Here is a 19,475-nt window from a genome sequence, read left to right on the forward strand (position 1 = left end):
ATCGAATTAAAGGTAAAAATTATGGTGTACGATCTTGTACATAATTTTTCAATAGGTAAACATTTGTCTTTCATTAACTTTTGAATAATTAACTTTATCCGCATAAATGATTTATTAAGTGACCTTTACTTTTGAATAACATAGACCACAGTATTATAATAATATATTGTTTACATGCAATTATAATAATTCACAACTATAGCGATATATTTTTTATATATTGTCTTTTACATTTAATTAAATAATTTTAAATAAATTATAAATTTTAAAAAATATCATAATTTTAAATAACACATTCTTAAAACATTTTAATACAAATTTATTGTGATTTTTTTTATATCTATATTTATGAATTAGTTATAAAAATATCCATTACCAATAATATATTATAATTTTTTAAGTACCTACCTATTGTATTATATTATATTATTTAAAATATTTTAACAATAATTTATAATTGTTAATATTACATGCAGTAAAATAATAAATAATTGAATAGAGAAAGTAATTTATTAACTTAATTAAACTAGAGTTTTTAATTAAATATTCTTATGATCTTGTATAAATTTAGTAAATATAATATAATATAATATTATGATAACATACATATTTAATAAAAATAGTACTAAATTTATGATATAAATTCAAATTTACACGGAAAAAAATATTTAAATTAGAGTGATTAATTTATTAATATAAGTTTATGATGCTATAATTATGATATATAGATAGGACATAGTAGATATATGACTTACCGTCCGATTCCCTAGATTTCTCACTCTGCAGTTCAAATAGGCAGTGTGACCGACTAGAGCAGTGACATTTTTTGATGCGACTTTGTCAAAATATGGACCCCTTATAGACGTAGCTTCAATTAAAGGTGAAATCGTTTCATCCGGTATTTTGTGATCAATAGATCCTGATATCAACTCTAAAAACAAATAAAAACATAAGAAATATAATTAAAATACCAATCGATTAAATAATAAATAATTTAATATTAACCATAAACTAAAATATAATATGATTGTTAATAATTTATTAATAGTATTTTAAATTAAACACAAAAAACTTGATTTTTTTTTTTAGAAATACGTCATATTCAATGGTATAAAATTGTAATGAGTATCTGGTATACTTTTTTTAGTAATACCTATTAAGTTAAACTAATAGTATGTATTATAATAACATTAGTTTGAAAACTTTAAATCCTCAAATATTATTTATATTCTGAACAATACGGTTTTTAAATCTTTTAAATAATCTAAATACCTATTCCCCAAACGAAAATATTCCAATTTTCACAAATTGTTTTACAATAACCACTTTATTCTGGACTTTTTAATAATTTGGAATGTCAAGAAACTAATAATTTTGATTTACAGGTAAAATAAATGCATATTATAATAAAGGAAGTAATAAGGTATTTTGTATCAACACAACATTTAGAAAAAAGTAAAGACAATAATAGTTTTATAGTCTTATCATTCTTGTATCAAATTTCTACTAGAAAAAAAAAGACTTCAAAAGACTTAATTCTTCCGGATTGGCATGTCATTTGTTTCGTATAATAATAAAACCATTCAGAGTATATTCTTTTGATCCTCTGGCTTTAAAATGATCCAACTAGAAGTATCTTAAGAAAAAAAAAGCTTTTTAAATGAGTTGTACCCTATAAATACGTATATTGTATGCACTTGAAACTTTTATTTTCCTATATGTTGTTATAAACAACCTTTGTTGAGTTTTACATAATATAATAATATGTAACATATTTGTATACAAACTTTTGAATAATGGTAATTTATTTTGCTTTCAAAATAACATTATATATAAATATTTACTTATTACAAGATGCTTAATTTTTATTAGAAAATATTGTTGAAAACTTAAATCATAATACACAGAACAGAATATTTTGAATTTATATTATATTGAGAAAATATTTATAAAAAAATAATTGTATTAGTCGTAAATTTATAACTTATATTCTTATAATATATATGTGCAATATAAATGGGAATTTTGCTCATAGTTTAGCACTAGTCTAAACATTTTTTAAATTTAAACTGTGTATATAAAATGATACTTAGGTACTATAAATTATTGAAAATATTGCACTTTAGTAATAAAAAACATATTTTACATTGAAAAAAAAACAATATACAACGTTTTCAAAAAATATAACAATACCTAACATATTATAATTTTTATAATTTGTATTTAATAATTTTGTATATACTTATATTACCTATGATATGGGTTTATATGATATTAACCTAACCTACCCGAAATTGTACTGCCAAGAACTCAGACCGTCCAGTCATATTCTTAAATATATTATAATTTCATAATTTCTTTATTTTAGAATAACGTATTTGTACTCAGAAACTAAGTAAAACGTCACACAATGATGTCTGTTATATTAAAAAAATGGATCAATGAAGCGACGAAAAAATGTATGTTCATTGCCGTTATATCGTAGAACTATAGAATCCATAGAATATACACGTCACATTTTATTAAAAATAAAAAAATGCGGTTGTTTATAACATTTTCAATATAAAAAGGAAGATACGCCTTAATTTTTCTTTTTAATATCAAAATAGCACAAGGAAACACGGAATAAAATGGCAAAAAGTAAAACTTCAACAATATAAAATACTTACAAAATTAAAATATGGCATATTTTGTATTATTTCAGTCCGACAATAATTAAGACACATTTAATTCTCCAGGCATATTCACGAAAATTCATTAAAATGTGTTAAATGTTTTGTGACGATGCTATGTAGTTGTTTTTCTCCCATTTTTACAACAATCGAGTATTCACGTATGCATAATACATATTACTTTGTACAGAAAATGGGACAATATTATAATATTCTAAGCACTCACTATAATTTAAATAAAATATCATTTATTTTTACATTACGTTAATTGAAGTATAAATAAACATATTTTACAATTTTCAACCAATAAAATGTGATAAATAAATAAATAATTATTTATTATTGGAGGTATTCGAATAATAATTGAAAGAAATTTTAATCCATGTTACTTCATTATTATATAACATTGTGATAGTATTATGTCATAATTTGTCTTAAAAAACAAATGTTACGTCCAATAAAAAAAAAGAAAGAAATGAGTACCTATAATAATGTTAGTAACTAACACTGACTTTACATGTTTATTATCTTCACGGTTTTTTATTACAAATTAAAAGTTTTATAAGTCATAAAATTAATATTTTCAATTAAACTTAGCATATTTTTAATTTTTAACGAGGTTTTATATATCTTTAAAGTTAAGAGTAATATCCTGATTTCTTAGACAATTTAGTATCTGAATATTTGACTTTTATACTATTAAATCCATATAGTATATACTACAGTTCATTCAATTTAAAATGCATTAAGAAATGGATTATTTATATAATACACAATAAGCTTGAAGAAAAATTGTAAAATTTAAAATTTGTAGAATCTATTTATAAATTAAAATCAAATTTTAACAATTGTATAACAATGATTAAAATCTTTAAATATATTATCAAATATAATATTATTTCAATATATTTTATTTCTACTTAATATAATAAACAACTTAGTTACAGTTACATATTTTATTTTAATTTGAAATACCTATGCATAATAATTTTCTACCTCTATCATATATTGGAGTTCTGAGACTTAAAAATAGGTACATTTAATGCTACATAACTATCGCGTGTGTATCACATTATTGATAATATACCTAAAATAAAGTGTATTTTTTACATTTATACACGACAACGTGATTAGTTATGGATTAAACAAGTATTGTAGTTTTCATCAATAACAATACGTCCGACGTGCGCATTAAACGTGTGGTTATGTCATACGAGTATATTTCTGTCCTATGTTCAAAGTTAACATCTTAATTTTAATCTTATCAGTGCTAAATAAGTTTGGTCACGTAAAACGAATTTCCATCGTTTAAGTTGGTGTTCCAGGGCGTGTGCCAAGAACGAGTGAAGTTAGATCCATCTAATAACATAATTTAATATTTAAGTACCTCATACATACCATACGGATGTATAAGTTATATGTACAACAAACACAACACGCACACGCGTATTATCATTTTATTATTAAATAGCACAAATGTACAATGTACGCTCTTTTTTGTAACATGTGTAATTGATTTAATGTATGTCATTTAACCGGTACACAAGCAGTGTTTTACGACTAATATATATATACATATATATATATATATATATATATATAGAGATATACGCAATATACGAACAACTTTGTAGCCGATTAAACAAAAATCGATTCGGCTATTAAAAGAAAAAATAAGCAAAACAAAACAAAATAAACCACGGTACTGCGGGGTATAGGAATAATTCTAACCGTCGACCTTTTTTTCCGTCTAAAATAATATTAATTTGATGAATATGATATTATTATTATCATTGACGGTGATCAGATCGATTTATCGTAATGAATATAAAACCTTTTATATTTATACATATTATTATATTCGGCGAACGGGGTATGAGATAAAGAGAACGCAGCGAGGTTGAAATATCGCGCGGTCGAGAATAGAGAAACAATCTATCAACTGGTGTGTGCACCCCGCCACACTGGCTGCAGTTGCCATCACATCGTCGTCACCCGGCCGAATCGATGTCCGTAAAACTATATCAATCACGCGCTTTTCATTTTTTTTTTTTTTTTTTTTCGTCCGTCTCTCCGCCGCCGACTGTCCCACGTATCGCTACCACAGCCGTCTGCCATTGTCAGATTTTCGAATGGAAACGATGTTTTTATTATTTTCATTCGGTCATTTGCCACCACCGCCGCCGTTGCTTTATTGCGATACGAAATAAGAATAAATGGGAGAAAAAAAACGTATTTATCCTATATATACACACGTAATATTATACTCGTATATGAGTACGTATACATGTGTATATGTATGTGTATGTGTGTGTGTGTGTGTGTGTGTGTGTGTGAGCATTTGCAAAATAAGAAACCATAGACGGTATTTAGAATTCACCGTTGGTGAGAGGTGGTTGGGGACAGGCTACGGTTGCAATGAACAGAATAATTGCTCTAGCCATATACATTCTGCATGCTTGCGACTAATAGTGTGGGTTTTAGAGTTATGGCGATAACTCGCCGTCTTGAATTCACATGCATACCTATCATACCTACACACACATACACACACATATAGATATAGACGTCTATGCCTTTATCTAAAACCATCTAGTTTTACCGGCCTTTGTGAGACTTAAAACAACGGTATAAACCTTGAAGATAACATGGCGATATTCTATATCGCTTATACGCTAAATTGTAAACATTTGAATAACTAATTCGTTGTGCAGAATTAGACTGTGTTCTGTCGGGTATTAGTGAGTGCCTCTCAGGAAGTTCAGAAAACAATGAACGGGACCCATGGGGGAAAGAATTTACCGGATCAGTTTTACTTGGATAGAAATTTACGGTTGAACAAATAAATAATTATAACGACTACCGTGAAAGTCATTATAAAATCAAATTTATGGAATGATAAATTACAAAATTTTCATCATTAATGTGGTTTGTGAATAAAATTATTTACTTATATGCGATATTATAAAAAATAATAAATAAACTGGATTGCTTAGTCAAGAGCATGACTAAATAAATACACTTATAGGTAGGATGTATAGTATATTATAATTATTAAAATATAAATATCAACTTATCGATAGTTTTATGTTATTATTAAATTCAGTAGTTTGTATAATTATAATTTTACCGTTGCAATGAGTATAATAATATTCATAGAATCGTAGTCAGGTTTATAATTCTATATTAATTTATATAAATCTCAACTAATACTATTAAGTAGGTTTTAACAGACCTGAAACTAATACAGTAATACATTTAAAATAATTTAATAAGTTAATACCTAAGTATTTCAATTTAATATAACATTTTATTTTACATTTTTTTTTGTATGTCTACATGGTATACAACAGGAAAATATTCTTTGATTTTTTTATTTCCATATAATTTTTAGTAAGAAATTAAATTTAGTTCATACTTTGAGGGGTAAAATGTAGTATTTTTCAAAATATAAAAAAAAAAAAAAAAAAAAAAATGAGTATTACTTTGCTGTACCTACACTAAGTGTCAAATTGTCACTATTATTGGCGTCTTAAATTTCAATTCAATGATAGATCATTTGTATACTAAAAACAATTCTGAAAAGAAACTGTCTATCAGCCTATTATCACTAAGTGATATATTTTTTGGTATCGCTTTTTAAGTCATTTATTTTATTTAGTATTTTATTATTTTAATAACATATATTCATTTTATATCATATCATACCAACTTATACAAAACAACAAAAACATATTTCTATTAAAATCGTTAAAAATAAAAATAGATTAATGATAGATACCCATAAATAAATAATATTTTATAATAAATTAAAAATCTTATTATGTATAGTAAAATTCATAATAATATACAAATACATTAAAGTTAAAGTTCACACGAATAATGTTTTTAATTTTAACAAAATAACTGACATATTATAACTTTTATTTATTGCTTAAATAAGTAATTTTTTACTAATTAAAGTTTTAAGTTTACCTAAAAAAATGATTATCTTAATGCATTTTTTAGATTTTATGATTTCAATATAAACTAAAAAATTATGAAGAATTTAATAAGGTACTTTCAAAACTAGATACAATTTATGCATTTTTAACGACAAAATAGTTTGCAGTTTTTCAGAATTTTAACAAATGTTGTCAAAATTCTAACTTCAAATAGATATAAAAAAATAATGCTTGTGTATTTTTAATATTTGTATACGGATATAAGAATAACTTTTGTAGAATCTTATAAAATAATTTCAAGAATTTTGTTTTGATCAGTGAATAAATAATGTTTTATCGATATTCATAGAAAATAAATTTAAAATATCTGATGCCTATAATAAACTTAAAAAGAAAAAGTTTTGTAATTTAAGCAGGAAAAATTTGTATACAAAATTTTCTGATATTTCCTTAGAATTAGTTTGATATTTTGATTCTACATAATAATATGTAAATTACACTTACAAATAAATATATGTCCTAATAAATAAAATAAAATTTGAAAAATTTCAATTGGTTTTCTCCAAATGTCGAAAATATCAACAAAACAACATTGATTGATGAAAATAGGGCTAACAATACAATTGAGATATGGAATCATAGATGATCCAATCAAGTAGGACATAACCATCCATCCAATTGGATTTTGATAAAAATAAATGAAACTTGAAGTTGCTGTAAATGGTTAGAAAAATAAAACAATATAATTTAGGAACTACACAATAACTAAAAATAAATAAAAAACATTATAGTAAAAAATCAAACTACATTAAAACAACTTTGGGACCATAATAAAAAAAATAATTTTAGAAGCTATTTTGTACAATACTCGAATTAAACTCTATTTAATTTATTTACATTATAATAATAATATGTATATATTTTATTATAATCATCTGTCATCTATGTACTATTGTATTATGATTTTTAATTTTTTCATTCTTATCTTTTAGGATTAATTTTATGAAACAGTATCGGTAACAAAAAAATATTATAAAATAGTACAATTATATGGCATTTGTATCGACTATTTTCAGCAGGTTTTTTTTAAAATTTTTTAGACATTTTTCCATTATCATTTATTCTGAATACTGCTATACCTATCTAATTATTTATCAGTTTGAAATGACATAACTAAAAAGTGTTTTCTGAAATCTCGGAAAACACGTATTAGTTTGAACATGGAGTTCTCGATATTATTCAATCAACATAATACAATAAAAAAAAAATGAAACATAATTTTTTTTTAGATTACCTATTTAAGATAATAACTTAGCTGAATATTATTTTTTTTATTTGTATAAATGTGATAATATGAAATTAAAATACACACATTCAATTACTTAATGGGTACATCCTTTAATTACTAAATATAGATGTTATATCTCATAGTTTAAATAAATTAATATTTGCCATTAATTTGTAATGATACAACTTCAAATCTGATTATTTATATATTAAAATAAAACAATAACAAAAAGACAATTAAAAGATTAACCAATACAAAAATATAGAAAATAGAATATGAACATATAAATAATTGGTTAAGACTTAAATTTTCAAGAATATTTTAATTGAATAGATTCTTCATAGTTATTAATTTAAACAATACTATTATAAGTTATAACCATAATTAATTGAAGTTTCAACTTGAACAGTTCTATATATTAATTATAGTTCAACATTAGTACATAGCTGAATGCGTATGAACTAGTATCTAACCTTTGGTTTAATATTATATGTAGTGAAGTTTTAATAGTTCTATAGAAAACAGTAAGAAACACTAAAATATGTGCTTAAATATAAAATGGACGTAATACATTTTCCTGTGAAACTATTTAGTTAATTAAAACATAGCAGTAAGCATAGGAATTTCAAAAGTATTCCCAATTTGCATATTATGAATTATAATTAAACAAGTAATTATAGCTTTATTTTTCTTGATAATCTTACAAAATAGGTACCTAATTGTTAGGTATAGTATCTTGGTATAATTGATTTTTTTTGTTTTTTCTTTTAGTTGTAATTCTACGATAAATATATAACCAAATTGTTCATAAAATATACATCATACCTATAAAATACTAATTTATAGCATTTTATATATTTTATGTACTTTTAAATTAATTTATTTTATTTGTGAGTAAAGACGCTAAAATAAGTACTACACGGTTTTTCATAATTTTGTCTTACCACAATTCAAAAATACCAAAAATATAAAACCAAAATTTTTTGTATACATTTAAAGTTAAAATGTACACGAAATTTGTTTGAAACTACAAAAATACGTAAATTATTTTATAGTTAAAAATTTATAACTGTTTAATTTAAACACATAAAGACTTGAAAATATACAAAATATAATCCAAGATTCTTTACTTTTTTTTTATGTAATTGAAAAAAAAGTTTAGTTTGTAAAGCCATATAAATTGTTTATGAGCGATTGAGGTTAAAGTTTTTTATTTTTGCGATATTGGATATTCAATGGTAAAATAACTATATATTTTCAAACGATTTTTGTCACTTTTTTTTTTTTTAATTTAAAAATATTTATTCTAGACATTTTAAAGATTTAATTTTTACTTAAATTATCATTTTCTATACATAATTATATTTTAAAAACTGTACAATCATTTAACGCCATCATCTGCCAATTTAAACCATAAACCGATATTTCATTGTTTTACTAAATTAAGTCGGTATATTGACTGAAAGTTAATATAAATATTATTCGATTAGATTATTTACTATTCAAATAATTAATAATTTAGTAAATGTATGTTCTTGGCAAACAATAATTCAAACAACTTTCTTACTAACGCAGTAAAATAAATAACTAAATAACTGGAAGTAGATGAAGCGTCGCTGGACGATTCAATTCTTTTATTCATTTATCCATTTTTATATAATTATTAATCATTGTATTGCTTTATAAATATTGTAATTAATATTTAAAAAATAATGTTGAATATAATATATATTTCCTGTTTTTTTTTTTATTTTTAATGTTTTTTGTGAATCTTATATTTTTTTTTTGAATTTACGTAAATGATTATTGTGGCACATTTTTATAGTAAACTTGTTGACTTGAACTACAGAAAATACCTCAACAAGCTGTAACTGTAAAATTTATCTCTTCTACAATATTTGTACAATATTTATGGCCTATAACTTTATTAAAGTTCTGAATACTTATTTCTTTCTTAATATATTAGTTTCTCATATTGTTATGACTGATTTAAAGCATGAGTGTTGTGTTAAAACATAATATTATTGAGATCTTGTGAAGTAAGTATAATCTTCCCAAACCTAACCTAACTTGTAAGTTACTATATTAATTGTTAATTCAATATATTTCAGATGGTTGTACCTATTAATAATATGGGCTATAATAAAGATTATTCATTTTCAATAAAAATTGTTTTACATTTTTGATATACAGTTCATAATAATTATAGTTATATAATTCAATTTAAATTAAAATACTGGTTAAGTTAGGTAATCTAACATAACTTTCTGCTCCATTAGTAGTCTTAGGATTATTAATAAGTTCACAAGCCCATGAATTTGTGTTGAAAATTGCTACCTGATTTAATGTTATTTTCTAGAATATATTATATAATCATGAAATATAGAAATAGTACTAAAACTTGTACTACCAAGTACAACCACCATAAGATCACAAAATCCATCTGAAACTTCTTCAAGGAGTAAATTGATTAATTCATGAAAAAAAATTTCACCCATTTACCAAATTCAGAATTATTGTTTTAGTACTCGGTCAATAATATTTTGTGTTGTTATTGTAATTTAACTAATTCTGTCCTAAATTAAAGTTACGACATGCATTTTTGCAGTTAGGAAAAATATGCAATACTGCATTATGCTCAACTTTTTCGAAATCAGCATAAATATTTTGTAAATTTCTTAAAATATCAGTAATTTTAATAAATATATTTTGTAATGTTTTTCACATATTTATGTATAGTATGTTTGTTACCTAAAAAAACTACGGGAACATATAAATTACTTTAGGTTAGTTAAAATTTAAAATACAAAATATGTGTTTACGTTGTATGCCGACACAAACGAGTCGTATATTTTTAGTTTAACAACGGGGTTCATTGTAAATAGTTGTCAATCTTCTTGTAAAAATGTAATATTTACGCATACGAGTTGCCGCGAGTATGGATAATTGATATGAAATTAAATTTTAGCTGTAGGTGCATTGAATATTGTAACAAAAAATTGCTCTTAAATTAAAAATTAAAATAATCAATAGATTATACCAAAAATAAAATTTATATTTACCTTCAAATATATGCTAAATATGTTTTGCATTTTTAAATTAAATTCTATTATTAAAATAGATTTTAAAAACAACGAGTTTTTATGGTAACTAAACTAGTAAATATATTATTATAATAATGCTGTGATAAATTTCTCTTGGTTTCAAAATTAAAGTAATTATGTTCTAAAACTTTAAAGGATTAGTTTAATTTTAAAAATATTTCTAACAAATTATGTGTTCACGGAAACCATGTATATCTGACCATGACGTATTGTCTTACATTAATGAAGACATAAATTCTAATTCTAGTAATAAATTTGGTGAACATATTATCAACATTAAACTTAAATTATTCTTACTCCAGTGATTCTAACATTGTTGAGTTATTGAACTCAAATAACAATTACGTTCATTATAATTTATTTTAGCTTTAGTTCGGAAGTTTAATGAAAACAGTAGAACGTCCGTTTGTTTGACTTATTTTGATGGATCAACTTCATAAAAAAACCTGAAGCTCGTCAAACAAGTATTGAAAAAATATTTATTTTATAAACCATCTTTATTGATATAGCATAATACTTGAGTTTTTACAATATTTTAGAACAAGTCAATAAGAAACCGTTCGTTGGGAGTTCCGATAAAAATATCCGACATATTGCTACAAAATGTAAAACATGCGGCGACAATGGTAAATAATTATCTATGCATGATTAAATGTGTAAAACTATTTATAATCCGCATATCGATTGTTAATTTATTATAAATTAGGTCCATGTATTATGTAGACTCCTACACCAATGTTATGATTTAAAATTGCATTATGGTGGCCTGTTTAATATTCAAGTTTTAATACTCAATGGTTCAATTAACCATTACATAATTATTCGGCAATATCTACTAATAATGCAATGGTCAATGAATGTAAAATGGTTTATGTTTAATATCATGTTATTACTTATTATACATAACATACTTCATATCAGAATTATTATAATAATATTAAACTGATTTTCAATAGATAGACAATAATTCATTTAGAAAATGTTTGTTGCAATTATTTAATTAGGTAGTTAAAAATAAAACGTTACAAATTTGAATACAAATTCAAAATTTAAGTTGTTTCTAAAACATTGTAATACAAATTGTAGATATTAATTGAATTTTACCATTTATCTTAAGTGCACTAGTGAACTCATTTTTTTCTTTTATTATTTAAATAAAGTATAAAACGGTTATAAAGAGCTTAAATATATTACGAAGTACAATAGTATGTCAATATACATATCAATATTATAATCGTTTTACTTTTATTTAGTTTTTAATTGATCGCCAACAACAATATTTTTTTTGAATTATATATTTATTGGTAGATTGCAACAGATATTTAACTATATTGTTCAATTAAAATTCATATTTATTTTATAAAATGAGCAAATCATTATAAAAAATACTAAAAAAAAAAAATATTGATGCTGGCTAATGTACTATTTGACTTTTAGTTATTATTTATTTAGATGTGTTACCGTAATATATAGAAATAACCCTTTATTAAAATACGTAATTTAAATAACGCTAGAAGGATTTCGTTAGCAAAGAATGCCATCCAATTAACTTTTGGGTGCACTGGGAATGAAACTTTTTGTATTAACACTCGATGGACGCTTTCGTTTTTTAACGTCAGTTAGTGGTGGAGCACATTATTATGGATGAATCTCAAGGCCCAAAGAGCAAACATTTTCTTTTCACCAACCAACCTACTGAACGAACAACTATCATCGTATCTTTCAGAGAAAGTTTCTCATTTTTAATTTAAAACTTTTGCGCTCAAAACGCTGAAACAGTTAAATCGAAATCATTTTAGTGTATTCTTTGGGTGGGTGGTAGAAAGAGGAATATAGTGAGCTTTGACCACATCACAACGATTTAGCATGTTAACTTTCTTGTGTTTTTCTATCACGCATTTCAGCGAACCAGAATTCTTGTGGAAGTAGCACTAAGTCGGCAACTGACATGTCAGACACTCTACCAGTTGACCTATGTATGCGGATGGTGGGTGGACGAGTACGTGAAATATTAGACTTATTGGCCCTTTCAGGAAACGAAATAGGGTGTGCGGAAGCCAATAGGTTGCAGAAATTGTTTAAGTCAGTAATCCATGCACTTGATGACTTACAGAGTGCTTGTTGTGGATCACCTCAGGTAAAATAAATATAAGGTAAATATTCCAATTTTTATACTCAACGATTTTGTACGTTTCACTTGCACTAGCAGTCGTTTAAACGTTCGATTAAAATTAAATTTTATTTTACACATTAGCGTGCATTTTTACGAGTAGTAGCATCCGACACCAGATGTGGGTATCTCATTTTTGTTATATTTTATTGATAATTTAGATTGAACGAAGACATCGGATACGGTTAATGTTGTTTTTCTTAATATTATTGAATTACTTTATTTACTTTTTAACTACTTATAGACGATTAAATTATTATCACATTGATATTTTTCCACTTTAAATGCATTGTTATTTATTTTATCTTTATTTATTTCAATACGAAACAAAAAACCCATAATACATCTATGTTATTGATACCTTAAAAGATTAACTACAATAGTATATACATTGATCGTATATAACTGATGTTTGGTCATTCTGTCACTTTTAGATAAATACTTTACGGAATTCTTGCAAAAAAACTGTTCGGCTATCCGGAGCCGGTTCGGAGACGTCATTATCGAATGAAGTTTTGCAGTGCAAACATCCACACAATGTTTGTAATCAATGCACCGGTCTGGTAAATACTAACCTGAAGACATTAATAAAAGCGGCTGCCAATTTTGGGTGTTTGTATGGTTATGCGGTCAACTCAAATATAGTGAAAAGACGTTAAAAGTACATTTTATTTAATATTATAAATTAATATGTTCACCCAAAGTTAAAAGTACTCAGTAAATACTACCTGCTACTTCCATTTACAGATTTAGAAATTCCTATGGGACGACTGTGTTTACTTACCTATTATAAGTCCATCTAGTTTTTCATAATATATTTTCAGTTTATATTTCTATAACAATTTTAACCAATATGATATGATAAATGATAAAAAAAAATAGTGAAAAATAATAATATATAATAAAGTAATTTCATATTTTTTTATGACACTTAATTTTAAAATACACATTTAAACTATATAGTATATTATATATCTACCTACCTATATATATATATTTTTTTTTGTTGCAGAGAATCTTGTTAAGAAATATTTCCTATCTTTTACTATTCTGTTTTATAAATTTATACTTTTAAATAAATATATTTTACTTATAAATTCATTATTTTTTTACCTAAGTAAATGTTTATAATAATAATTTATGAACCAATATAATAAAAGATTTTTTTTTTTTTTAATTAAATTAAATTATTATTTTTTATTATTTTTTTTAATAAAACAAACATTATAATAAAACATTTGGTATGGTGTTTATTTAAAAAAATGTTATCCAATTGTCACGATCTTACGAACAATGACCTGTGTGTGTTTTTTTTATTATTATTCTAATCGATTACAAAATCCATGAGTAAACCCTTTTGTATACGGCTTTGCCTTTTTCATCTCCGGTCACCATCATTATTTTTCTTTTGTACTGATCTCTTTTTTTTCTTGTGCTCTCTTCCGTCCATATACTTCACTCTCACCCTTTCTTTCACTTTATCTCTTTCTCTTTCTATCTCTCTATCTTTTCTTTTTTTTTTAATGTTCAGTTTACTTATATCGATTTTGGAAAATTTCCAGACACTCCACATGAATTGGGCGCTTCCGTATAAATGTGTACGTATATACACTGAAGCACATACCCCTAAGGGATTTCAGTTCGCTAAAGGGTCCGAGAGAAATCCTTTTAAAGCGCAATAAATTTCGTGCAGATAGCTGAAAACATCTACTAAATGAACACATACTCATAATTCCCGAAATATTATGTTGCATTCCGTGTGGACTATCACTTAAATTTATGCAAAATCGAAGTGTTCACTGTTCATAGGTTAACCGTATATGCAGCACCTCAAACATTGATTATTTAAAACATCCTGAAACTCTGGGCCATTTATCAAAGTAGGTATGTCTTGTTGAATTTTGTCGCAAAGAATAACCGGAAAGTAGCGTAAGTTAGGTTAGTAATAATAATAAATATATTATAAAACTTTTTTTATGACGTCTGTAAAAGCCGTAGATGTTTGGAAAACATGTTCCTTTATGTTTCAAAAAGTTTTTTTTTAGTTTTTAGAGTTAATATTATAAACTTTTTAAAATTTTACATGCAACTCATTTTCAATAGATCGAAAACTGTATGTTTTTATTCCAATAAAAATAAACTATGCATAAAGGTTTTTTAACGAATACTTTCAAATTTATAAATATATTCATAAAATAAAATAGATTAAATATCAATGTATGGAAATAAAATTAACACCCGATACAATCTACAAAATATCATTTTTTTCTAATGTGTGAAATAAAACTTTATATTATACCTAAAAAAAAGATCTTTATTAATTTTTCAGTATCTATAATATATATTTTTACATAGACACATTCATATTATTATTATTTGATTTTTCTACACAACGTTTATTCGATTTTTTGAATATTTCTAATGTAAATGAATTATATTCAATTAAAAGTTATAAGTTATCTTTTACAATAGTTTTATTTGTGAATATATAATACGAGGTATTTATTTTATTTATTCTATACATAAATGATAAATAGTTATAATTTATTGTAACGTAGGTATTGAAGAATTAAAATATAATATCATAAGTGTGTATCGATTTAAATTCGTTTTCTTGGTAATGAAAGTTTTAATTGTATTGTCAATAATGGTTTTCTTATCTTCAGGTTCTCATCTAAGGTCAAAGACAAACGTGAACAGTTCAACATATTCCAAATTTTCAACATTATTTTTGGAAAAACAGCAGATTACCACATATTATGCTGTTATATTATAGTTTTAAAAACGATAACATTAATCACATTGCGTGTATACATAAAATCATTTAAATTGGAACAAATTTCATAATAAAAACCTTTATTTGAGTTTAACGTTTTAAACATGCACTCGTATGAAGCTTTTATAGTGTTAGTCCCAGTGGATGTTAATTTGAACGAATATTGACCAACACTTTTGTGTCAAAGCTTATCAGTGTTGGTTAGCCGACAAAATGTAATTTTCTGCGAATTTTATTTACTATCCCACTAAGGCATTCCAAACACGTAAAACGACTGGTAACTTTTTTCTCTTCCCTCACACATTCCATATGACTGAGCCAAACATGGGAATGACCTCTAATATGTGTCGGGTACATAGAAAAAAGCGTAAAAATGCCTTTTCTCTTTATGGTTTCCAACAAAACGGTCACAGTTAGTTAAACAGGGTAGATAAAAAAAATGGTAATATATTTTTTGTTTATATTTGTGTGTGTTTGTTATTACAGAAAAGAAACTTCAGATGATAAGCAATACCATAAAGATAACGACACACTGAAAGGTTCGAGTAACATTTTTTTTACGAATGAGTTATTGAGGTGATTCCAAAATTATTTATAATTTATTATTTTAAATATTCAAAAAAAATTTCAACTCATAATATGAGTATTTACATAAATTATAATATATTAAATAAATAATAAGTATATCTATAATTATTTGTAAAATGTTTTTAAATTGACTACAGTATTTTTTTTTTTTATTATAAATTGTTTATTATGAATTATTTTCCTACAGCTAACATAATTATATTATATCAATATAAAATTATAACAAAAATGATTTAGTTTGATGATATGTAGACTAAATTATTATACTTTAATTAATTATCATTCTATAAAAAATGTCATGCAGAACAGTAAAATAATAAAATATAAAAATAAAAATCATATGTAATATGTTTTATAGTTAGGTACTTCTACTTTTTTTAAAAGAAAAATTCAATACTATGCATGATAAATATTTTAAATAATTAATGAAATTAAATTGATTTTTATATGTCGATATATTATTTTATATTATATTTAAATTATAGTTGCAGGTACCTATATTATGTATTTCAAGTCATTATAAAGTAAACCAAAACAATCTCGTGAATAATTTCACATGATTCAACAATACCACAAACAATAGTTTTAACTAATGTGTTTTTAATGTATGTATGTTTATATTAATTCAAACAAACATGTATTATGATAATATGATTTGTATAAAACATTTAATACTCTAAATAACAATTTATAAATTATCTTTTATAATTGAAATTATATTCAAAAATACTAATAATTTTCTCCATAATGTATGTTAATTATTTGTTTTCCAAGAAATAAATAATAAGATAATAATTATGAGTTTATCATAAACAAGTAATATTACTATTTATAAATATTATATTTTTTTTTCAATTTATTTACCTATTGATTATTTAATTTGGTTTAATAAAAAAAAATCAATTCCACGAATTTGTGTCTGTAGTGCTATATATTTAATATGCTCACGAAACTTCAACTTCGAAAAAGTAAGGAAATAAGTATAAAATAGAGAAAAAAATGAAATTGTAAGATATTGGATCAAGTAAGAGAAGAAGGAAAATAATAAACGCAATAAGGGTCGACGTGCGTCGATGGGGAATGATGGGCCATCCTCTACAAGACGATGAAGAATATATCACATTAGAATTGATGGGTGTGATTGAGAGACATAAACTATCTGGAAAACCAGGAAACTCATAGCTTAAAATCATAAAAGAGGAAATACATTTTTTTAACATGTTAAACTAATTAAACATTAAATAATATATACATTATATATAATTTATATATTGAACAATAAAATTATGTTTACAAGTATTACCTCGAAAAGTTGATTAGGACAATATATAAAAATATTCATTTTTAAATATCTGTATTTTTTTATATTTATGTTTTGAAAATGAGAGTTTTGTAACTTATAAGACAATTCTTCACAAATATATATGTATAGATTTAAAATGTTTTCCTCTTTTGTAATCTAATGGTTTATAATAAATTAACTATTAAACAAAATTACATAAATGTATAAATGTGGAAAAAATGAAAATACATCCAAGAGATTAATCTACCTACTCTGTGTAATTAACAGTTATTAATTAGAGGTATTAACAAAATCAATATAATATATAGGAGACTATTACAGTATATAAATGGTTTTATATAATGAATTATTATTTAAACTATAAAAGTTAAATTAATTTAAACAAAACAAAATATCACGGTTATTTATTAAAAATGCTATTGTGTTAAAATTTTAATCAATTTTCTTGAATAGAAAGATAAATTTTAATCGAACTAGTAATTTTTTAAATTTTAAAAATATAAATGTATTTATGTGCTGATTATTATAGCATACGTTCATTTTATTTAATAAGCAAAATCCGAATCGGTCTGCAAAATATGTTATTGTCAAAATACTGTTTATATTTTGAGTGGAATGATGAATGTATTTATTTAAAAAGATAATACAAGTATATTATGTCTATGTGTAATTTTGTAATTTTCAGTTTGTCATTATTGTTTATGACCTAAGATATACTTAAATTTTTTTAAGATTTCTGGTAGTTAATTGAAACTAAATGGTATTTTAGAGGGTTAAAAGTCAAAAAAAAATTAAAAGAATAAGGAAAATGGAAATTGTAATTTAAACCTAATTTTGTTTTTTAATGTTATTTAAAAACGAATTTCAATTGAGACTTAACATCTTTATTAAATATTAATGTTAGTGTTGACATTGACTACAGATATAACTTTCTAAATATTTTGAATTTTTCAAGCTATTTATATAAATTTTACATTTTTTATAAATATTTTTTTTGTAATGTTGATATCAATTTTCACTTTGTCAAAAAACTTAGAAAGTTTAATAAGAGGTTTATCATAAGTTGTTATTATTTATATTTAAAATTTTAAAGATTAAACATTTAGTCTACACATTTTATAGACATATTTTTTTTCAATACCTAAGTATGAAAAATCTTCAAATAAGTTTAATTATTGACATCATTTTTCAAAATCACAAACATTTCTAAATAATTTTTTCGTTAAAAATGTATAAAATATTTAAGTTTTTTAGACAAGGATTGCAAAATTATTATAGATTCATATACTTCACAGGTCTCATAAGAAATTCATTTTGTATCTAAGAACTTATAAATTATATATAGGTACACAATTTTTTATAGACATTTTAAGTTATATAATAGTTTTTCCGTGAAAGTATAAAACATTTAAACAGAACAATTACTCGTTAATATTGATATTTTTAATAATAAAAAACATCGGGCATTGCAATTTTAAAATAAAGTTAAATTATATTTTATCAGAGATATTTATAATAATGTATAATTAAATACCCATTAACAATTAACTCTTTAAAAAATATCATGTTAATAACCACTAAGCCAAAATGATGGACTATCGAAATAGTTAAGTGTTTTCATTATTTTAAT

The 19,475-nt window shown here is 23.8% G+C and overlaps 1 protein-coding gene, 1 long non-coding RNA gene and 1 pseudogene across 2 annotated transcripts in view; 2 read left to right on the forward strand and 1 right to left on the reverse strand.

The window, feature by feature from the left end:
- The window catches only part of LOC114125075 (zwei Ig domain protein zig-8-like), a 242,055-nt gene that overhangs the window by 132,088 nt on the left and 90,492 nt on the right, over window positions 1-19,475 (reverse strand). The window contains exon 2 of the mRNA XM_027988562.2: window positions 756-931. Coding sequence (XP_027844363.2) covers window positions 756-931 — 176 coding nt within the window. The remainder of the gene's footprint in view (window positions 1-755; window positions 932-19,475) is intronic.
- LOC114125076 (uncharacterized) lies at window positions 11,066-16,048 on the forward strand (annotated as a pseudogene).
- On the forward strand, window positions 16,272-17,558 carry LOC126549620 (uncharacterized). Its single transcript, XR_007603721.1, has 4 exons — window positions 16,272-16,366; window positions 16,441-16,530; window positions 17,028-17,147; window positions 17,468-17,558. It is a non-coding gene; the product is annotated as an uncharacterized LOC126549620 (long non-coding RNA).

The sequence above is a fragment of the Aphis gossypii genome, chromosome 2, assembly GCF_020184175.1.
Source record: "Aphis gossypii isolate Hap1 chromosome 2, ASM2018417v2, whole genome shotgun sequence".
Classification (NCBI taxonomy): domain Eukaryota; kingdom Metazoa; phylum Arthropoda; class Insecta; order Hemiptera; family Aphididae; genus Aphis; species Aphis gossypii.